This window comes from Miniopterus natalensis, chromosome 5 (assembly GCF_054644295.1).
Source record: "Miniopterus natalensis isolate mMinNat1 chromosome 5, mMinNat1.hap1, whole genome shotgun sequence".
Lineage (NCBI taxonomy): Eukaryota > Metazoa > Chordata > Mammalia > Chiroptera > Miniopteridae > Miniopterus > Miniopterus natalensis.
The window spans coordinates 58,307,431-58,331,972 of record NC_142085.1 but is presented as its reverse complement, the minus strand read 5'-3'; the positions used below and the strand labels follow the sequence as shown (position 1 = coordinate 58,331,972).

Genomic DNA, 24,542 nt, shown 5'->3' with positions numbered 1-24,542 from the left:
AACAAGTACAATCAGTGTAAGTAAAAGAAACAGTAATGTATGTTAACTACAAAAAAAGGGCTACATAGAAATAGTTTTTAGACTCTCCAGGGCTTTTAGGTCATTTCTATCCCTGTCAGGGAAATAGCAGTACCCAGACACACTTGGAATCATTGATACAGCTAAAAAAATCACACAGCTTATTGTCTTTTATTCAACACAGACTGTTTCCTTCACTTTAGTATAATTTTTTCTTCCCCTTGGTCCCCAGGAATTCCATAAATACAATCACAAAGCCTTATAGGAATTTGCTAAAATTTTTATTATATTTACTGAGAATACCACATTGTTCCACAGTAAAATGATCTCATCCTCCAAATGATGACAAAGCTCTCGTCATTAAAAAGGTTTTGGTTCTCTATATTAAATTGCACACTATAAAAATCAATTATAAATTAAACTCTTTAAAAAGAAACACTTTTAAAAGGCACATTCTAAACTACTGCATACTGATCAAATCCAACATAATCATTTCTCACGACGTTCTACATTTAAACAACAATTGTACCAAAAATGGCATCCTGTGTAGAGAGAGTAGAGCTATACTGTGGTGTACAGCATGCTCTTGGAATAATTTGGTTTTGATGTCTAAGAAAAAGCATGTTTTTCTAACTTTGAAAATATGCAAAATAATTTAAAATTACTTTTCAGATAAACATTAAAATAAATTGGCATGAATAAAGGTCATATTATACTAGGACATACTTAAAATATCCAAGCTCTCTTAATAATACTGCAGGGTTCAGTCTGTGGTAGCTATAACTTTTAGGCTAAAATAAACAGGCAGGAGACCAAACTGACAAATGGCAAATGTATCCGGCATTGTGCATGCCTATCCAATCTTACATTTCTCAAACCACAATATATTAACAGTTACATCAGAAGTTATCATTAAAGGGATATTTAATCTCACTCTACTGGAACTTCTCATTAACAAGTCCCCATTCTCCCTTCCACATATAACTCACGTTAACAGTAGAAAGGAATTCTCAATTAACAGAGAATCCAGTAAACTCTAGTAGATTCTAAATGTATGGTCTTCCTAGTTAGGAAAATGATAGTATCATGTTTCTAATTTATACTTATCAAATCCTCATAATACAGAGTTAAGGCAAAGTCTATAAAGATAACAGGATTAAATTAAAACCTGTGGTCCCCGCTTCATCTGAATCCTACTTACAGGTACATTAGGACTCAGAAATCCACATGGAATTCTGGGTGGAATTTCAGATGACTATCACACAGCTACAACCATGATGCTGACAGCCCTTGATAAATCAGAGGTCTGAGATTTGCTGACTCTGACTCAGACATAGTCCTTACTAATTTAAGTCTTTAGGTTAAATCTGAAAGATGAACAGTGTGAAATATTTTTAATGTAACTCATTGTCCAAGTTTTAAGACTGATGACCTCCAGAATTCTGATTTTAGCCTGAAAAAAATATCTTAAAATATCTACTTAAACAAGCGCAGTAGAAAGTTACTTTGTGTATATATAACTGTATAATAAAATATACTTTTTTTTTTTACATACCCTCAGAGTTACAGAATGCTTTGAGCAGCTAACTTTGTGCTAGAAACATTGACCAGGGATGTTGGGGGGGCTATGTTTAGCATTCAGGTTTCATTTGGTGATCACTTTCTTATAAGTTTCATAATTTAAAGCCTGTGTGTTTACAAAAATTACATACCTCTAAGTAGATATTTGAACTCAATAATTATTTTATAGGTGAGTTTTTTTCCTCAGATGTATGTACAAAATTCAACACACATAATACTGCTGGATCTACACATTTCCTCTTGTGTTATATATACTGTAAAAAAAAAAAATTTTGAAAGAAACATGAAATTTAGCACCAAGCTTGATCTAATCTTTCTTTTAGAAGAAAAAAAAGAAAGGCATCAAATCACAGTCTGTTCATAGCCTGGGATCAAAATACAGCAGTCTTGATAAAAAGCCCTCCGTCCCTGAAATAATATGCCAGTACAGACTGAGTCATGAAAGATACATTTACCCGTTACTTTCTAGCGATTAGGACATACTATAGAAGACTACACTTAAGGAAAATCACAGTAGAAAAGGTTGTGTTTACATAATTTATTTTTTAAATCCACTCTTTTAATAACTGACAGATACTGGAAAGTATTACCTGGTAAAGAATAAAAGTCATACAGGGTGGGGCAAAAGTAGGTTTACAGTTGTGAGTATGCAAAACAGTTTATTCTTGTGTTATTTATTAAGTATTGTATTATTTTTGTACAAACAATGTAAACCTACTTTTGCCCCATCCTGTGTATCAGAGGCTCCAAAATAGTTTAACATATCTAATCTGATTTCTTAATACTATTTTATATAGATAGTTCCTATCACTTACATGCTTAGTGACATTTAACTCCAAAATACTCTCCTTAGGAACTCATATCGAAAGGCTAGAAACACCTTTAATTAAATGGAAACTGGTGGGTTAACTTCTACGCTATAGACACAGACATTAGGCATTTTCAAAAACTCCAGTGAGACAAAAAATCATTACCTCTAGGAAAGGGGAGCCTGTTACAGCAGTTCAGCATGTAAGCTGTAAGGTTAAGGCACAAGCATACAATCTGTTGTCAGTAATCATCCATCTTCCTGCCACAGAAAACACAAATGAAAACAAGACCTCATCGCCAAGCTGCCAGCACAATTTAAAAAACCACTGGGAAAGCATTTTAGTAAGTGTTCATTATTATACGGAGATTATTTCTTCAGCTTTTTTCCTTTGTTAGATTATCCACAGGCCACATTGGTTAATATTCCTTTTTTGTTCCTTTTGTATCCATCTATCAGAGCAAAGCGCTTTAGAATCATTTTACTATTCTGACCCCCTTAACAAAACTTGCTCTCCTTTGCCTTTTAATCCCAGAATCACCATTAGCTTCCCTCTGATGAAGCAGGAGTTAAGCCAGGCTTTTAGTTGGACACTGAAAGCTGAGGTAGGTGGGCCATAGTGGTCAAGTGAGCATCATGATCAAGTACTTAGAAAGGTTTCGTTTCATTCCTAATGTCTTTCTAACATACTAATAAAAAATTGAAATCTTCTGTGTCATAAATGAGGTAGTCCTATATTATATCTGTCAAGAAAATATTACCATGGGGGATTTCTGTGAATGTATAGAGGTCAAGATGATTAATATTCACTACTTAAAAATTGATAATTTTAAAAAGGACAAACTAAGTCAACTACCATGTAAAGTAAACTACTATGTAAACCACTATGTCTCAAATTTCAAGGTTTCTCTTAGTCACAGATGTGGCAAGAATTGTTTCATGGGTCTTTACTGTCTCAGGAGTCATCTGATAAAGTCCACATTTAGGATTGTTCAGTAATTGTGGTTCTAAGTTGTATTCAGGTTTCACATTTAGCTATGGGCATTTGGCCCTTTACTCTTGAGAATTGTAACCTATCACTCTCTAGCGTATTTATAAGACAAAGCATTAGTCCTTGCCAACAAATAAAATGATCAGCATGGCTGTGGCTATGGAATAGTAGTGAGCCCAGGAAGTGCCTGATGTTGCTGTCCTCCTGTGATTCTTTGCCCCCAAACCATTGTCAAACTCCACTCTAGACGGTCTTTTTATTTCCCTTGTACCAAACCATCAACAAAAATCAGCGAGTATAATATGAGAATTCATGATTGTCAGTTAAGTAGCAAGACTTCTATGAATGGCAAATTGTTCTTTTGTTTTAATAACAAAGCAAAAGGTTTGAGTTTCCTTTAAGAGTTAATTAAACTATATGGATGATGCATTTTTCTATTAGCCAAGACAACACTTGTCTTTCAAATTAAAAAATAATACAGATGTAAAAAGAAAGTAATAAAGCTCACATCCTCTTAATTTTCACATATTGGAAAAAAGCAACCATCTTTAACCCAATACAGGAATTGCTCCTTAATATCTATGCCAACAACACTGTGAAGTGTTCAGTGTTAGAAATTTCCTAAAGAGTTTAAGTTTTAAATACATATTTAAATTGTTTACATAGTTAAAAATTGCAGCTAATTAGCTTATACTTTCCACTTGTACCTCTAAACTCACCACGTGTGACCCAGACTAAGGCACGTTCACGGGGAACTGCATCTGAAAGGCTCACTACATTCCAAGGCATCCTCCATGATGTGCTCTCAGGACTAGATTTAGCAAGACTTTAAAGGAACAGGAAAATCAAAGTAATAAATTGTACCCTCCTAAAATATTTATGCTAAGAGCTGGATAGTCTTTTCTCCCAAAGCATTTACCTTAAACATTTAAATAAAGTTTTATATGTTGGCACAAAAGATGCCAATTATATGAAACTTATTACTTCCCCCCCAAATTTTAATCACACAATTTAAAAAAGTTTCACCGTAGATCATTAGAGCCCCTAAGCTGAAGGCTGAGAGCAAGCCACTCTCCAGGTTACAGAAACTGAATGGGGTTTCAGCCTCAGAAACCACAGGGACCAGCAAGGAGTGCAGCTAAGCAGCCAGCAGAATTAAGCAAGGATGTTAATGGACTGACTCTTCTGCAGGTTTTTGAAGGACAGGAGGAAGTGAAAGGGAAAAAGAATGATAAGGGTAAAGATAGTATGAAAAGGGGAGATATGTTTGCTCTACAACTAAGTGTCCACTTACTTTAAAAGTGTGAGAGGTTGAAGCTAATAGAATTAAAGGTCTCTCCATACTTGGGCAGAGCCCAGGTAGTCATCTGCAAATATGAATAAACAGATAATATATGGATTATGAAATGCAAACAATGTCTTGTTTCTATTTAAGAACAGAACTGGAAGCTTAATGCAGTCACTGTGCAGTTTTCAGTGGAAATTACAAGTCTTGCAGTAGGGCTATTGACTAAGCACTGCAACTGTGATCAAAGAGATTTATAAATTTTGAGTAAGGTAGCAACAGCCTGGATGGTTTACTACTAAAATGGATGGATCCCAACAATATCCACTGCAATAAAATTTAACCAAAATATTTCTGGAAGATCTCTGGGCATCTGTTACCTGTGCATCTGATCCAGTTTCTGTAAAGGATACTAATTGCTCCCCATCTGATGTTAACTGCTGGCCTCAAATGCAAGAACTTTTTGAATGTGAGAATTTGCTGAGTCCTATCAGAATTAGGGTGATGAGCTGGAAAGTAGAGTTCAGACTCTATTCTTTTCCTCTCAAAAAAGTGTCTGAATTGAACAAACAAACAAAATGTAGGCCCATCAGGTCACTTTATTGCAATAGTAAAACCATTCAGAAATTAGAACAGATTTACTTTGATGGAAAGATTAAAGTAATATTTCTTGATCTGAAACAGGAATCCTTATGGATATTAGTATTTTTCATTTTCTTAGTTTGTAGAACTTTTAGACCTTTAGACTTTAGAACTTTTTGTACCAAACAACATATTACTAAATATGAATTTTATGGAATTTAGCATCTTACCTTCTATACTTTTTCTATTTAACTTTATAATGTTATAGCATAGTACTCTACTATAGTGGAGCTCTCTTGGTGCTATAGAACCTGTTTGACTCATTCCATGAGACTGAAAACTATGTAAGCATAATATTATATGTGTAATACTGAGACCTAGGTTTTATTATAAATACTTAAGTCATTTTACTCTTTTATTATGAAAACTAACAATGCAAGATCAAGTCTTTGAGTTTCAGATTATTACCTTTCCCTCCCTAAAAAGACAGATTTTGAAAGGAAGAGCACTTTGGAGGCCTTTACAGAGTAAATATACTAGTTTAGAATTATTCTTTCTGTAAAATTAGGGGTGGGGGAGTCTTAGGAGTCTTGCAAAAACTGTAAAAAAAATTTTCTAATGGCAGGTTTAATGATTGGTCTTAATTTGTATGTTTTTGCTGATCTCAAAAGCACTGATAATAATGAGGAAATGATGTCTTTACAATGACATGAGTAAATGAAAAACCTGATAACATATTATCATTTCTAGGTCATTTTCTAAAAGTTTAAAATAAGAACATAAAAGGGCAGTGTGTTCAAATGTAGGGTTTTCTATTTACTTATTTTTTGCAACAGAGCCTTCCAGACAACAAATTACCTAACTCTCCTGAATATGAAATATGGAAGTATTGGAAGTAATAAGTTGCAACTGTGTGTATGGCACAGTAAGTTGCTGAATGTCTTCACAATGAAAATTATTTAAAATCCTATTTAAAATAAACACATTTAGTGCCTATACACTTTGAACTTTCAAGGTTGCAGATAAGAAAGCTGATACTGAAAGGAAAAGTTACTGGGTTTTCAAGCTGCTTAATTAATAGCCTCACTTCCTTCCAGCCTCCTGTGTGCCACACCTGCCTACTCCCCATCAACTCTAAATCCACATGCTTTCCAGGTACCTCCATCCTTGTCTAGAGACAAGGAATGGAAGCACTTTGCCTTTCAGAAACACTAGTAGCTGAAAAGTAAAGTAGGATGATAATAGACTAACTTTCTCTCCTTACAAAGAATTTAGAAATAGGTGGATCCTGAAGGCATTCACCCTGGCTGGGTAGCTCAGTTGGTTAGAGCGTCATCCCGATGCACCAAGGTTGTGGGTTTGATCCCCAGTCAGGGCACATACAAGAACCAACTAATGAATGCATATAAAAAAGTCGAAAAACAAATTGACGTCTTTCTCTCTAAAGAAAAAGAGACAACATTCTTCCCAGGTAAACAAGCTACATTTGAGGAAGATCTAATATACATCTATATTTAGGATTTAAATGTACTTTGCATATTATTAATTTTTAAAGACCTAAATAAGAAAAAAATGTACTAAAGTGTAATTTCAGGAATGAGGGAAGTGTTCCTATTTTTTGTAGAGGAGGATGGGTCATGACATGACTTTGGTTTTAATTTAGGTCCTTAAAACTCTAATAGCTTGCTTACAATTGTTTGAGCACAAACAGAAAAAAAGTACTGGGAATGTTAATGGGTAACACACTAGGAAAAATATATATGAATACCAATTTCTGCCAGAAAGTTTTGGAAATGTAGGAGTTGTTTCTCTTTATAAATGCTTTTAACCTTTCAAAACCCATTAATTTCATAAACCAATTTGAGCAAATGTGTCTATCAGAAATAGATATTTTCTTCACAAATACAAAGATTTTTTTCCCCCATTGTGCCTGAAACTGAAACTTGACAACATGCTCAGTAAGCTTTGTTTAAATATCAGGTCCTAGTGCTAACAAATTCAGAAGTCAAAAAAATTCTATGTTAAAACTGCCAGAGTATCTTTCGTTCATTCTATTTTACTTTATTGTTACAATTTAAACAAATTCAGAAATTTGGGGTGTTTCTGGCCACTCAGGTAAAACACACTGCAGAGCCAAAGGGAATAAACGTAAATGGAAGAAATGCCAGATTTTTAACTGATCTGCCCTTATGAACAGGATCCTTCTCATCTCACATACTGATTCTGATCACTGTTGGCATCTGCTCCAAGAAGATCCCTAACCCCGGAGCAGTCAGAACACCTTCATTCCATAGCCTATTTAACAGCAGGCAAGCAATTAACCCAGACTTGAGGTTTAGGTAGATCTCACATTATCTAGAATCCAGGCTTAAATTTTGTAAAGAGTTTCCAAATAGCAGAGAAATTAAAATAGAGATAGATACCAGAACTAAAAACAGCATGTGAGAAAACAAAAAATATTTCTAGTCTTAACCTATTACAAGTATAGCTTGAGGTATTTTTAAATATTTGTAGAAGCTAAATAGCATTCACAGTTTCCAAAGTTGCTTTTTACTGAGATAGGTTCAAATTCTCATAATATTTTACTTTCTGACATGTTTTCATGGACCAGAGTCTCTGCCCTCAGACTCATGGAAATAACAGACAGCTATTCAGCGGCAGAAAATGGTTCTTGTAGTAATTAGTGTTCTATTTCCCATTATTGTGCTATTCTTAGGATGTGATTAAAAAAATAAATTTGCAATTCATATAAAAGGAAAACTTGCTTAAACTTCTGAAAGCAAGTCCAGTCTGGAGGAGGTATAGAAGACATTAAATAAGAGTCGGATTCTTTCTTAAAGAGTCCAGATGAACTTCACAGCAGAGAGTTCTGGTTCTCCAACATTTTCTCCATCTTTTCTCCTTCAGCGGTTTTATCGACGTCTCTCTGCTTCTTACTATGGATCCATGGAATAAAACAAAGGACAGCACCTCCAATAAGGGGAGGGATTCCAGCGAGGTAGAAGGCCACGTTATAGGAACCCAGCTTTTCACGAAGTAACCCTGGGAAGGGAAAAAACTGTCACCAAGAGAGTACAAGTGGGGCTCTTGGGGGGTCTCAGATCAGTCACACTGATGGCCTGCCTAGTTCCAACCTAATAACTTCATCTCAGCAGGACTAGTTCACACATCTCAGATTAAACATTTTTTTAGGAAATGTGTCTGAGATATAAATCTTTTCTGATATGAGAAAGGAAAAGATCTCATATATTTAATCTGGGGTTTTTTGTTTGTTTGTTTTGTTGTTGTTGTTTTGGCCCCTGGGGTTTTATACCAAGGTATTATGTGGAAAAAATATTTAAAACAAAGCTTTGGCTTTCTCAAAACCCTTCAGAGGTCCTTTGGGGCACTCTGACACATGGTGTAGAGATGGACAGACCACCAAGCTGAAACTTCTCAGACACACCTCAAAATGTCTACATTTCAAACCTTTGTTTATGAAATAACATGAAACTATTTAAAATTATAATTCAAAATTATGAAAAATTATAAATCTAAGTTAGGAAGAAAAGGGTTGTTAAATACATTTTGGGATGATAACTAATGTTTGTCAGCACATGAGAGGAAAATATGAGAATCTATGTGTGGTACGTAATAGATCCTTGGGTTCTGCTTCTGAAAACTGTTATTTGGCATACTCCTTGTATCTAATTTTCCTAACACAATCCAAATTTTAATTAGCTATCTCAGCGTTTTTTAACTTTTTAAACTTTTACTATACAAACTCAGGTACCTGAAATGTCCAGGGAGCACAACATACTAAATATCTGATTCTCCCGAGGATTTGTCCAGTTAAGTACCAACACATTAAAAAAGTGTACATTCATTGTGGATGGAAACCTAAAATATACAATATATCTAACTATGAGATTTTCCTACCTTCTGAATCAGAATATTTAATATATAACTGAACCTTTCATCCTTATGAACGCTAATTATTTTGTTTGGCTATAATACTATGACTCCTCAGGACCTCCTGGTGAGCCAGGGCTTTGTGCTGCCAGTTGCTGTGTTGCTCTGCCTTCTTTGGGAATTTCCTGTTACCTCCTTTATTCTTGGTCTGTTATCAGTTACGCCTAATAGCAAACACCATTCCTACTACAGTGCTATTTGTCATCTACTGTGGACTTGGAAACCCTAAATAACAAAGCTTGTAAGGTGTAAAAATAGTGTGACTAGTGGGGGAGAGGGGAAGGACTGGAGGTTCTCCTACAGGGAAACTGTGACCTCTAGAACTCAAATTTTATTTGGTTTGCACAGTGGTGACTCTGCTTGCTTGATTCATAACTAGGTTCCCAATTGGCAAAGTTGCTAAGTATGTGGGGTTCTGAATATGAGAATGAATTGAGCTGAACTTTAACTGAGCCCTTCATGTGCCAGACACAGATGATAGTACCATACATTTAATTTTTATCATAATTTTATCAAATCTTATCATAATAATTCACACTGGCATCCAAGTAACACTGAACCTAAGACATCTTCATACTGTCATTCAGAAGATCTCTAAAGGTGAAGTTCACATAACATAAAATTAACCACTTTAGTGGCATTTAGTACATTCACAATGTGATGCAACCACCACCTCCGTCTCGTTCCGAAATGTTTTCATCACGTCAGAAGGAAACTCCATTCCCACTGAGCAGCTGCTCTTTTGCCCCCTTCCCTCCGGCCCTGGCAGCCACAAATCGAATCTCTGCCTCTACAGATTTACCTATTCTGGGTATTTCACATAAATGGAATCACCCAATATATGACATTTTGTATTTGGCTTTTTATAGCACACAAAAACAAAAGACAAGTAACTAATAAAGTATATATTTTACAGACAAGTGAGACTTAAGACCTGTAGTAAAAAATGCTATGAATTAATATAATTACTGGAGCATAATTAAATTTACCTGCAACAGGTGGGCCCACAGTCATGGGTATAGACATGAATCCGAGCAGAAATCCAATTGCTTGGGAAACATCCTGGGCACCAACTAACTCAAAGGCAATGGGGGCCATAATTGAAATGAAGCATCCATCGAAGAGGCCCATGATGAGACAGACAGCTATGAGGGCCCCAAAGACACTACACAGGGGAATCATCATGGACATCAGACCAATGAAGACAAAGGAGAGTACCTAGGACAGACACCACAATGTCAACTCTGCTGTCAGGAAAAGTGACTTTTACAATTACTGAGCAACATGTTTAGAATTCTTCAGTAGTTATTGGTTAGTCGCCTCCCCAGCCCCATTACCTCTGATTTTACATATATATAATCAACTCCTGTAATCATCTCCCAAGTTCCACTAGCACAATATTTCCATTATGGCAGCGATTTTCAACCTTTTTCATTTCACGGCACACATAAACTAATTACTAAAAATTCTGCAGCACACTAAAAAATATATTTTTTGCAGATCTGACAAAAATAGGTATAAGTTTGATTCATTCACACAGGACAACTATTGTTGTGTTGGCTGTTGCCGTCTTTTTATTTGACAATCTAAGGGAAAAGAGGTCAGTGCCCCTGACTAAATAGTCAGGTAGTGCATGTTTTAAAAATTCTTGTGGCACACCTGTGTGCCTCTTGCTGCCCACCAGATGAAAATCGCTGCATTAAGGGACAAGAAGAAAGTAACTATTTTTATACACCTACTTATTTTCCCTTCCAGCCTATAAGCTCTTTGAGGTCAGAATCTGTACTAGTCACCTTTGAACTAGATATTTATAAGGTTTACGGATCTTGTACCTGGTCAAGGCTCAATAATAAATACTAGCTCTTTGAATATCTGCTCAAATTCATTCATCAAACATTTGATTCTTAGTCCTGGTCGGGTAGCTCAGTCATGTTCATCTCCATGAACATGTTATTTACATGTTCATCTCCCCACAACTCAAGGGTAGGAACAAGTCTTATTCACATAGCACAGGAGCCACCAAATGGCAGGAAAATTAGGTGTTTGATTCTAGTGACCACTCAAATGAAAGTGTTCAATGTCTCAGAATATTTCTCAACCTTAACTCTGGGGTCAGTTAGAGTATCATCCCTCTATGCCAAGGTTGTGGGTTCGATCCCTGGTCAGGGCACATACAGGAATCAACCAATAAATGCATAAATAAGTAGAACAACAACCTGATGGTTTTCTCTCTCTCTAAAAATCGATAAAATAAATTTTTTTATTTTTAAATTTTACCTTTGAAATTATGTATACTTTACTGGCACTAGTCCTTTGCAAAATGAAAATAGGCCAACAAAATCAGTTTTTCACATCCTAGAGCTTCCAGTTTTGAGAAGCTCAGTTATGGGGATATAAGGTTTAGATATTTAAATAATCAATATAGAATGTATTGCCTGCTAATATTCCAGACATAATGAGCCTATTCAGACCAAGTGAGAGAGATTAAAATAAGTAACTATGATTTGATATGTATTATATGAATATATACTGAATTTTGATTATTCAAATTCCAATTAAGTTTTAACTGTCATAGGAAACATGATGCATAATATGTAATGAAAACAGTAAAATAGTCTACAATAACATTCTAAGAACTAATTTAGGTAATCCAATTTTATTACTTTGTTGTGTAAATCAGTATAATTATTATCATCAAGTAATATTTTCAAACATGATGTCTTCTGGGGATACACTGCAGATGCACCCTATTTAAGTATCCTAGAGTTAAAGTTGAGAAATATTCTGAGACACTGAACGCTTCTATTTGAGTGGTCAATAAAATCAAACACCTAATTTTCCTGCCATTTGGTGGCTCCTGTGTTATGTAAATAAGACTTTTTCCTACCCTTGAGTTGAGGAGATGAACATGTAAATAAGTGTACATGAAGTGTTCTAAATGTTGCCATAGTTGTATATTCAAAGTATGATGGGTATAAAAAAAAAAGAAGAAACAGACAACTCAGTAACTTTTTTAGGCAAAGAACAGACTAAAACTGGACAATCAGCAGAATGTTTTAAATAGCATCAAATTTTTTAAAAAGCATTCATATATAATAGCAACTATCATTTATTTAGTGCTTTTTAAATGCCAAGCATTGTTCTAAGAACTTTAGATGTTGATCCTAGTAACAACTTTATGAGGTGGGTGCTAATGTCATCCCCATTTTACAGATGAAGATAGTGATGCTGGGAGAGGCTTAGTCATGTGACCACAGCCCCTGGGGTGACTTTAGCAGAAGTGGCCCACTGACCCCACGGTAAGAAACACGCTCTTGAAAAAGGTTTCCAATTCCAGGTTAGTCTATTTTTGGTACTCATACCATATAGCTGAGTAACATTTTCTTCTTCATTACTAAAATATGGCTTTATGGTAGAATTATAATCAGTTTAGACTCTGAGTTGTCTATTTGAAAAACGAGTCTGGCACTTCACATTTTCTAAAGAACACAGTCTCCCCACTGTCCTGATTTTAAAATTTTCTACTTAAAAATCTTATTCTCAAACCCAACCCAAATTTTATGAAAGCACAAGCATAATTTATTAGTGGTGAGTAGTTACTGGGTATGCAGGGTAGGCTGGAAAGAACTAAGGCTCGGAGACCAGGTTCTAGCTCTCTGTAACCTGAAGTAAAGACTTCCTGATGCTTTCCATCAATATAAAAAGAGGTCAAAAGATAAATCAAAATGTAGAAAGTGGTTTGAAATTAGCAAGTAGATAAAGGTTTAAGGAGTTTTTTTTACTGAAAAAACTAACCAGAAAAACCCTAGTATTCTTAATTATACATTTTTAATTCTACCTACAAACATAAAAGGAGATCAACATGGAAAGTCACTTGACTCTTAAAAACATATCATCACAAATTCCAGAGAATCTAGAATAAATCTTTAGGACACTATGGGGCCAGATTCAACAGGTTTAGTTGGTAAAGCCACAGACCAAACATTCCCAACCACACCAATGTAATTATACTAGGTTAGTTTTAGGAATATATATTTTTTCTTTGAATGTACTTCCTATTCTTTTACTATTTTGTTCAGCACAAATCTTTCCAAGATATGCGAGCAAGAGTGGACTGCTGAAAGCCTATATACTACTTGGCACAAAGTGAACTTTGCTCAATAAATGAATGTTTCTTAGACCGATTTATGTTACATGAGACCCAGGCACTTTACTTTTGGTAGTTATCCTGATTTTTCTGTCCACTGTTGGCTCCTTCAAGTTTTTGTTCTTTGGTCAGTTTTATAAGAAATCATTCACTGAAGAGTTTCATATTTATTACTATATGTGTTTTGAGCATATTTCTTCTTAATACTTTACCTGACTGCAAATTCTCCTTTTCTCAATTCAAACTATATTAATTTATATTCTTTTTCAATTATTTGACAATAATTGTTAGTTATTTAAATTTGTTAAATTTTAGTAACAACTGTCAAATTAAAATTGTTTACTGTTATTTTAAAGTAAAATTTCTTGGTTTTCTTTAAGAACTGAGTTATAGAAATTTACACATTTACTCTTCAGCATTTCTCTAACTAGCTGTTTCTACCTTTTTTGTCACTATAGTAGTGAGAAATGATGCTCTTTCCCAGCAGGTGTCACTATCCAAAATGCAGTTCATTTAGGAGGTAAATAGGCCAAGCTGGTAAGGATATATTTATTATATCCTCATATGCAGGGATATTTAAGCCACAAGGAGTACATGGCAAGGTTTAGCAAACTGTTCTTTTGGGAGGTTCAGTACTTCCTCATGACTTCCCAAAATAAATATTGATCCATATATGAAATACTGATCTGTACATACTAGGCCCCAGAATTTAAAAGATGAATAAATTTAGTATTACATGCAATCTTTTTTTGGGGGGAGGGGGTCTGTTTTCCTCAAACACAGCAGCTCTGATTAGATTTAAATAAGGGATTCAAAGGTCTCTAATTCTCTTCTGGGCTCTAGCACTGACATTTAATAAGGCACTGACAGTTGAGGTATCTTTTTTGCTTTTGTTTTCTTAAAACCATCCATGGAAATATCTTCTATCATAATATTACAGGCACTAGAAGAGTAACTCCCTGCTTGATTTAGGTTATATACCCAAGAACAAATTTTTAGTTGTTGTTGCCATTACCGTCCCCATTTCTATCACAGAGAGCATTCTTAGAGAAATGTCAGTTTCACTTTTGCTCAGGAATCTAAGTATAGGTCAAGGGGATAAATGAACTGCACCTGAATAAGCAGAAGGCATTTTCAGAGGCAGACACAAAATCAGCCAGTTAGATTCAATTGTTCCTCCTATGAATTTATGCAATAGAAAGTTTCCTGACTTTCAGAGCCTCTGGCTAGGAACTCAGGGTAGAAAGCAGCTGGCAGCAGACACCTGCTGGTCCATCACGAAGTAAAGGGAAGCGTTCAGGCTGGCTTCTTCTAAAGCACACAGAGGCTACAGTCCTTTCTAAGTGCTTCCCAGGGAGTCTGTTCAACTTTCTCCACAGCACGAGTACCACCATTTCTGCCTGATGGAGGAACTGGCCCCAGTGCCACAGCCTTGCTGAGAAGAGAGGGCCTCATAGTCTTATTCTTTATGCAGGATGGGGAATTGTAAGTAGTTGGATAATATTTTGGAAATAGCTTGTTGGTAAAACACATACCATTAGCTCAAGGTTTCTTTAAGAAAATGTAAAATGGAACAAAAACTGGACAACGCTGATCAGTTAGTTATTCCTACCTCAACCAGAAGAGGAAGCTTACACAAGATGGATATGAAAGTGATTAATTTTTCTAAATTACCAAAAAATTTTCTAACTTACAAAAGTAACTCATGAATCCATTTTTTTAAACAAAATTCAAACCTTAGAAGAATGTATACAGTGATATACGAAAGCCTACCTTCAACCCCCTCTTACCTCAGCCCATGCCCACTTGCCCCATCTGGATACCAGTCAATGCGGTTTGCATTCTCCTAGGCCTTTCCTATGCACACCCACGTGCTGTTTGGGTCTGTCTACTTTACATCGATGGATATGATGTCCAGGCTTCAATATGCCCATGTCACACAGAAATATGACACAATGGGAAAGTGATCTGAATCTGTTTTCAATTCCCTCATTAAGGAGTTATAACTTCCAAACCTTTGATACACTCTCATACTTCTGAAACAGTTACATAGTAAAGACACAAATATGTAGTAATTTAATGGCAACTAGAAAGACAGGCCTGCGAAGTCAAGAAAGATGGTAAAAAAATACCAGAACATAGCCTTTTCTCTTCCCATTAAAGTCTATACCCTGGGACCCTTTGCAAAGGTTTTCTTTAACCATTATTATTCTATATAATGCCATTCAATTCAGTTCTCTCTCCACTCAGGGTTTAACCCTTAGGCTAAAAACACCTGCAACCCAGGACCTTGATGGAAGTTTAAATTCAGAACTCTTAAGCAAAAGTGTGAGATGTACTCCTAAACTCTTTGTTGCCTATGACGAAGTCTCCAGTTCAGGATAACCAAGGTCTCCTTTCTTGAGACCTGTTCCAAATCCGACCTGCCTCGGTATTTAATAGAATGTTAAAACATTGGCGCTGTGCCCTGGCCAGTGTGCTCAGTCGTTAGCGCGTCAGCCTGTGCACCAAAGGCTCCTGGGTCCGAGTCCCAGTCAAGGGCACACACCTGGGTTGCAGGTTCAATCCCCAGCCCCGAATGGGGGGTGTGCAGGAGGCAACTGATGGATGTGTGTCTCACATCGATATTTCTCTCTTTTTCTCTCTCTCTCTCTCTCTCTCCCCTCCCTTCCTCCTCTTTCCCTCCCTTCCACTCTCTCTAAAAATCGATGAAAAAAATACTCTCCAGTGAGGGTTAACCAAAACACACACCAAAAAAACAAACAAAAAATTGGGGCTCTTCCTCTTGGGAGCGCACCAGCACCTTTCCCTTCCTCCTATTTGTCCCCCAGGCATATTACCTTTGCCTTTCTCTCTCCTGAGTTCCAAGGGCCCTTCTTTTGCTTCTGTAAATTGTTTCATGAGCCTACGCAGCCCAGCTGTCTCACTTCTACTACCTCTGTAACTTTCTCATAATTTGAAAAAAGAAAACATAATATAAGCAAGGATGTATTAATCATCCACTCTGACCCAGCACTTTATATAAGATGTCACCATGAATCCTCTCCACAGCCCTCTGCCAGTCTGGAAACAAAGCATTGGCAAGACTGGTGTGAGCTCATGTCTCACTCCAGAGCCTGTGTTTTCCTGACTCTGGCCAAAAATTAACCCTGTGAGAGGTTATAAAGTGTGTTCTGTGCCCGGCTGCTACTCAGAAGTGGCTTCAAGGGACAGGGAGAGGAGAGAACTATAATAGGCCCATGAAGCTGGGATATAACAGGTGAAAGCAGGAAGCTTTTAAAAAAATTTTTATATATTTATACAGTTTTTTTAATTTTTTTATATATTTATTTTAAAGAGAGAGGAAGGGTAGGGGAGAGAAGAAAAATCAATTTGTTGTTTCACTTATTTATGAATTTTCTGAATGAATGAAATAGCTGAACATTTGATAAGGTGTTAATTTCCAAAATACATAAAGAACTTATATAAACAACCCAATTAAAAAATGGGCAAAGAATCTGAATAGACACTTCTCAATGTCTACAGGTGGCCAATAGACATGAAAAAATGCTCAATGTCACTAATCATCAGAGATGTAAATTAAAACCACAATGAGGTATCACCTCACACCGGTCAGAATGGCTGCCATCAAAAAATCAACAAACCACAAGTGGTGGCGAGGGTGTGGAGAAAAGGGGACCCTAGTACACTGCTGGTGGGAATGTCGACTGGTGCAGCCACTATGGAAAGCAGTATGTAGTTTCTTCAAAAAATTAGAAATGGAGCTGCCTTTTGACCCAGTGATTCCACTCCTAGGAATGTATCCTAAGAATCCTGAAACACTAATCAGAAAGAACTTATGCCCCCCAATATTCATAGCAGCGCAATTTACAATAGCTAAAATCTGTAAACAGCCCAAGTGCCCATCAGTAGATGAGTGGATAAAAAAGCTGTGGGACATTTACACCATGGAATACTATGCAGCTATAAAAAAGAAGGATCTTGTACCCTTTGAGACAGCATGGAGGGAACTGGAGAGTACTATGCTAAGTGAAATAAGCCAGTCAAAGAAAGACAAATACCATGATCTCACTTATAAATGTGGAATCTAATGAACAAAATAAACTGACAAACAAAATAGAAACAGAGGCATAGATGCATGGAACAGAAAATTGTCAGAGGGGAGGGGAGTTGGAAGACTAGAAGAAAGAAGGTAAAGGTATTAGCCAAAAAAACACATATAAATAACACACAGAGACAGACAATAGTGTGGTGATGGCCAGAAGGAAAAGGGGGTGGGGGTAGATGGAGGTGGGCAAAGGGGGGAATGGGGATGGAAAGAGACTTTGCTAGGGGCAATGGGCACATAATGCAGTATGCAAATGATGTTTTATTGAGTTGTACATTTGAAATCTATATGGTTTTTTGAACCAATGTAATCCCAATAAATTCAATTAAAAAATAATAATACACATTTTAAAAAGGAAAAAAAAAGAAGCCCTGGTCCGGTATCTCAGTTAGAATGTTGTCCTGATAAGCCAGGGATGCAGGTTCAACCCTCAGGGTACATGCAAGGGTCAACCAGTGAATACATGAATGGTTGGAACAACCAACAGGTTAATCTTTCTTCTCTCTCTCTCTCTCTCTCTCTCTCTCTCTCTCTCTCTCTCTCTCCCCCCCCTCCCTTCCTCCCTTCCCCGTAAATCAATTAAAAAAAGTTTTTTTAAGTTAAAAAAGCTGAAAGTTTGTACTGCAATAAATGTCCATTAGAGGGCTCCCTTGACACTTGAGAACAAGACCAAATATTCTGCTAAATGTTTGACAGGGATATCCACAATTAGGTATTAATAAATGGGGGATGATCAGAGTACAATAAATACTTTAAAAAGCAGCACTCTCCCACACTTCCTTCTAGCTGTATGACCAGACTCCTTCCTGTGACTGTCTGCCTGGACCTACACACACACACAGTGAGGTAGCATTTATAAGTGGTAATAACACCACCTTCCTCAAAGGGTGGGGTGAGGAGTAAAGGAGATAATGCATGTGGAAGGGCTCAATATGTGGTGGTGGTTATTACTTCACATCAATTAACGAAAGTTCTTTTGTGTGTGTGTGTTACATCCCACCTCTCCTTCAGGCTCTCATTCTTGGTGACCCTGTGAACGAGCGATGTCCGCAATGTCCTGTCCTCAACAGCCCTGCTCAGCTCCTGTAGACTCATGCCTATGGCTTCTTTTATGGAGTCAGTCCATCTCATATTTGGTCTTCCTCTTTTCCTGCTGCCTTCTATTTTTCCCAGCATTGTTATCTTTTCCAAAGAACCCTGTCTTCTCATGATGTCTCCAAAGTACCAGTTTCAGTTTTGTCATTTTTGCCTCCAGCTATGTTTCAGGCTTAATTTGCTCTAGGACCCATTTGTTTATCTTTCTAGTGGCCCAGGGTATCCGTAGAGCTTTCTGCTAACAGCATATTTCAAATGAATCCATTTTTTTCCTATCCGCCTTCTTCACTGTCCAGCTTTCACATCCATACATAGCAAGTTACTTTATTTATGTCTTTTCCATTCTCCTGTGCCCAGATCCCACCTCTCCTTCAAGGGGCTCCTGCTCAAATACTGCCTCTCCTCTATATAATGAGCAGACATGCTCAATCCCCAACCCCAGTCCCCTTTTTGGCTCTCCTTTACCTTCCTTCCACAGCCAAGCTTTTGAGCAAAGTTGTCCACATTTCCATTTATTCAACTGACCATGATCAGTCTTCAAACATTCAGTTTCCCAGACATAATATACTCTGTCACACTTGCACCTCTTTGCACATGTGGTTTCTTTCCTCTGCTTGATACACCCTTCTCTGTCCTTCCTTATCTGTCTACTACTCACCGCTTAACGCTCCGCCAGCCTAGGAGGCCTGCTCAGACCCTCACTAGTAATCCAGAAGCTTTATGCCAATGTTGCTATGGCACCCATCTAGCACACCCATTATTCCTCTGTGCTGTAGCACTGTTATCTGTCTCCCCATGAGACCATTAGCCATTAATTGAGGACACAGACCATGTTTCATCTGCAGCATTTAACACGGTGTCTGGCATGGAGGAGTCACGTAAATGTTTGTCAAATAGGGCCCATATGCTCTTAGAATTAGCATTTGTTTAGTGTGTACTCCACAACAACCAGAAGGCAATTTGCAATAAGGAAGCTCAAAGACAAACACGCACACCCTGAATTTCACAAGATATTGCAAAAGGCATATGACTATAAGAACTATGCCAAAGCCACTCTTCTTAGAATAATGGGCAAAACACATTTTGGTTAGGTGGAGCTCCACAACAAAGCAAAGAAGGTTGCTGTTTGATCACCAATTTTTCATGTTGAAAACCCAAAACTCGTAACTGACTTTGCCCTTGAAAAACTGCTGTAGAAGTTAGATTCTAGAAAATATTCCTCATTTTACAGAAGACTCTGAGCAAATAAATACATAAATGAGTCAGCAGGCCACAAAATAACTTTGCAGGGGAAAGGACTGAAGAGAGTACCTGTAGGTAAACCTTCTTCACGCCAGGCACATAGTCGGCAAGCCGGCCGAAGAGCAGCCGTCCAACTCCCGAAGTGATGCCAATGCACATGAGAACCACCTCCTTATTGCTTTCATCTTGAAACCTGTCGTTCACATATTTCACCTGTAGACCAAAGAGAAGGAAGCCACACTAAATACGGTAGGAAAACTTGACAAGTTTTAGGCACTGTACAAATGCCTTAGGGTCTCTACAATGTTATGGACTCTCATCCCTTTCCAAATTCAAATATCTATAAAATGTGCTCTGCGAGAACATGAAGAAAAGCTAACATGCTTTAGCGTACATGAAAGGAATAAGAATTTTTATGAGGTCTTTTTAAATTTTTAGTACAGGGTAACGAACACACACTTTATAAGTTAACATCGATCCGTCGGCTAAAGGAAGAGAACAGCCTTTTGAACACGGCACACAGCCTTGCTCTCTCAAGGTCACCCATGGGTCCAGCACATTATCTCCTCCCCTGAAAGGCAGTTTAAGGATCAGTTCTGGAGTTTCATCTCCTCTGGGAGAGCCTGACCCAAACTGACACCTCTGAATTAAGTTGTACTGGAGCTTCCAGGATAAAAGCATAAGGTTCTCTACCTGTGAATTTGCCTATTTCTGTGACATTAGAGCAAATAAAAATACAGAGTCAGTTTAACATAGTGTTTAAAAGAAACGCCTCCAGGGACACTGCTTGGATTCAAGTCTTGGTTCCATTCCTTATCAGCCTTGTGACCCTGGGTAAGCTCTTAACCACTAGAACCTCAGTCTCCTTGATGGTAAATGGAGATAGCAACAGTACTTCAAGAGGGCAGTTGTGATGAATAAATATCTGTATAAAGAACTTAGAAAAGTACCTGGCACACAATTAATATTGATCAGATATTAATTTTAGTCTAATTATTTTAAAGGGGCCTTTCCTTTCATTTACAGTCTACTTAGAACAAGGACTGTAAACCAACAGCCTGACAATGTCTAAGAAGGCAGTGTGATCAGACAGGTGTGATACTGGGTGACAACACCCAGCTTAGCACCCACCGCAAGCTCTGCTCCCACAGCCCCTGAGTGTCACAGTTTGCCACACCTTTCTTAGCACTTCCATTTTCTTAGTGATCACCTATCTGTGCTCATGCCAAGGAAAAAAAGCATGTCTGTAATCCTACTGAGATGTTATAACAAACACAAACAGCTGTTTCAAACAGACTCACTGTCCCCCTACACCAAACACTGGCCTGAATTCGGAAACCTACACAGCAGATTTCCCAGCAAGTTCAAAGGCCCAGATGGTTCTCATGTGGCACTAGCAGCCTTTCTGGATGACATCTCCTTAAGAAACTTCCATTTCACATTTTTAAGCCCACTTGGTTATGCCAAAAGCATCACATCTGTCTTTTCCCTTTCAAAACTGGTAACTGTCCTCCTCCTGTATTTTCACACTGGTCCAGAATAATCCTCCTAAATATGGCTTTAATCTCATCAACCTCTTATTCACCAATTGCCCGCTGCCTACATTTATAACCCTTAGTTTGGCATTAAAAGCCCTCCTTAATCTGTCACCAGTCTATCTTTGTACCTTCGTTCCCTACTGATCCTTGACTCAGAAGTAGAATGCTCAAATGCCTATAGGACTCAGGCAAAGCACATAAAATAGGCTACTGGAGAGGGGGAGCACACAGTTGATTATTACCACATAGGACCACCAGTATTGCCAATCTACCTCCTAGCCCCCTTTTCTTTTAAAAGGGACCTCAGAAATCTGGATTTTTATGTGGAAATGTTAGCACCTAGCTAAATTTAAAACACTGCATGATCCAGCCCCACCCATGCAAGCCAAACAAAACATGTCTGTAAACTGCATTAGGCTAGCTTTGATCTCAGTCCTAATCCATCTGGCCCAGCAGGATGGGTATATTCACAGTGTCCGAAACATTCTCACCTCTCTACATTTCTGCTCCCTCCTCTACCTTCTTTGACTTCCTAAATTCTATCCATTCTTTAAGACTCTGCTTAAATCCCACATTTTCTATAAAGCTGCCCTTGATTACCTCAGCCTTACACCCTCTTCTTGTTACTGCCTAAAGTTTTCATTGGCACCTTAAGAATTATGTTCCTACCCAGCCTTTATAGCTTCTAAGTCTACACATACCCTTGAGTAAACTCTTTCATGTCAAACTGAACATATCTACCTGCCTGTGACAAAGGTACCACAAAGTCAACATGCCCCATGCTGAACTCATCGCCCCTCACAACCTGCTCTCCCTCCATGTCAGCTAACACTACTACTACTGGCCCAACTACCCAAGGTAGAAACCTGGTAACTATCCTAGATTACTCCCTCCCTCTCTTCAAGTCCAACAGTCACCACCGAATTCTTATGGTTTTACCTCTGAATCTCTGTCACACACTCCCTTTGACCCACATTCCCCAGTGTTTCAGTTCGGGTTCTTACCACTCCTCACCTGGACCACTACAACAGCCTTCTAACAATGCTTCTTGCTTGAGCCCCCACTCCTAAATCTCTAACCTATATTTTCTGAAATCACCAGATTAAGTTCAATATTAAAAATACACTTCTCTTCAAGTCCCACTTGGGGTACCAAAAAACAGATAAAAATAAAAATAACACTTATCTGCCTAGGATCCTTTTATGGCTTTCATACCTTCAGGGTAAAGCTCAAATTCTTGGTTTGACATAGAAAACCTTCCTACTTTGCTACTGCAGGTTCACCCTCAGCTGCCTCCTTATATTCACCATGTTAATTAACACTGTGTTGTCCAATATGGCCTGGGCTATTGAGCACTTAAAATGTGGCTAGTCGAACTGCGATATACTGTAAGTGTAAAACACACAGCAAATATAGAAAGCTTAGTGGGGAAAAAGGCATGCAAAATACCTCAATAATTCAAAAATAATGATTCCATGTTGCAACAGTATTTTGGCTGTATTGGTTAAATAAAATATATTATGAAACTAATTTCATATTGTTTGTTTTTTACTTTTTAAAATACGGGGACAGGAGTGGGGGAGGGGGAGGAGGGTATGGGGGAATAAATGGTGATGGAAGGAGACTTGAGGTGGTAAACACACAATAGAGTGTACAGATGATGTGTTGCAGAATTGTGCACTTGAAACCTATATAATTTTGTTAACCAGTGTCACCCAATAAATTCAATAAAAAAGGGAGTAAAAATAAAATGTGGCTATTAAAATTTTTTAAATTCCATATGTGGCCTGCATTATATTTCTATTGAACAGTGCTGGTCTAAGAAATCCACTTGTGGCCACAAAAATAAGACAGCTGTCAGTAAGGGACCCAAACTGGCTTATTCCTCCGAGCCCTTATCACTTCCCAGAAGTGAGATTAGACAAAGTAGAAAGAGATGGATTCCATCTCAGTTCTGAAGAAAATGAATCACCTGATCTAAAGCAGGTGAGACAGAATTAAGTATACTCATTGGCTTTACTTGGAATTTGAATACAGACTCTACTGTATTAATCCACTTCAGGAAGCACCCAAAGGATCTATTATAACTTTTTTAAGAGGCATTTTTTAGTAGTTAAAAAAAGACTGAATTTTTCAGTTATTCTTTTGATGAAACCAAGAATACCTGCCTGTCAAATTGCTTTTATTCTTTATTAGTGGTTTATTTGTTTCCCCTGCTCTACTTTATAATCCTTAAGATGAATAATAAGGTGAAATGTTTTGAGTCTTTTGAAAGAAGGTAAATTTGGTAAATTCAAATTATGCTTAAGTGGAAACTTTGTTCTTCTTTCATAGAATTTTGGTATTGTTTAAATAAAGCAAAACATTCAGCTTCTAATATCCTGTCCCCACCCTCAGCCAAAATCTGCAAACTTAAACTAAAATTTTCTTTGGTCATTAAGTAAGGCAATCTGGAAGTCTGGAGAACAGAATCTGAAGATGCTAGATCTCTGGGTCCTAGAGGGCCTTCCTCATTGAGGTAGGAGTACTTGGGAGATCTGGTATGTTCTACTTACAGCCTGGGACTCCCATGATTGCTGCTGACTATTTAACAAATCCCTGACCATCTCTTATCCTCTGGAGACTGGCGTGTACTTTAGTTTAGCAGAAAGTATGAACATTGGGCAAAACTGACACTTCTAATAAACAGTTATATGGATAGGGACATGAAAATGTTCAACAGATGTTTCCACATTTAACCTAACTTATTTAAACCAATACAAAGCTTACATCAGAGGCCACTATTTACATAGGAGAAAACATCATTTTGTAGAGCAGTTGTTTTAAGTTGACTTTATCTAAATGTGTAAGTGCTTTTAGGGCAAGAATTAGTCTTTCATTTATGTTTTCAAACACTTGTTTACTCCAGGGCTACATACATCTCAGGGATTATTGTAGCCTTGCTGACAGACAGCTTGAACACTGCCTGCTCATTCAAGCAACAATGTTCCCTAACCACAGAGCCATTTTTGGATTGTGTGAAACCCTCTTTATTGATTTGTTATCAAAAGATAAACAAGAAATCATAACCCGAAATATCTGCTTATTCTATAGCCATGGAGAAAGAAGGAAACAAACAAACAAACACGGATCAAAGACCTAAATACAAGATCTGAAACAATAGATTACATAGAAGAAAACAGGGTAATAAACTTAT

The 24,542-nt window shown here is 37.3% G+C and overlaps 1 protein-coding gene across 1 annotated transcript in view; it reads right to left on the bottom strand.

The window, feature by feature from the left end:
* Positions 1-285: 285 nt before the first annotated feature.
* Positions 286-24,542, bottom strand: part of SLC16A10 (solute carrier family 16 member 10) — a 113,338-nt gene continuing 89,081 nt past the window's right edge. The window contains 5 exon segments of the mRNA XM_016217532.2: positions 286-1,853; positions 2,574-8,083; positions 8,086-8,307; positions 10,206-10,434; positions 19,878-20,021. Coding sequence (XP_016073018.2) covers positions 8,031-8,083; positions 8,086-8,307; positions 10,206-10,434; positions 19,878-20,021 — 648 coding nt within the window. The 3' untranslated portion in view covers positions 286-1,853; positions 2,574-8,030.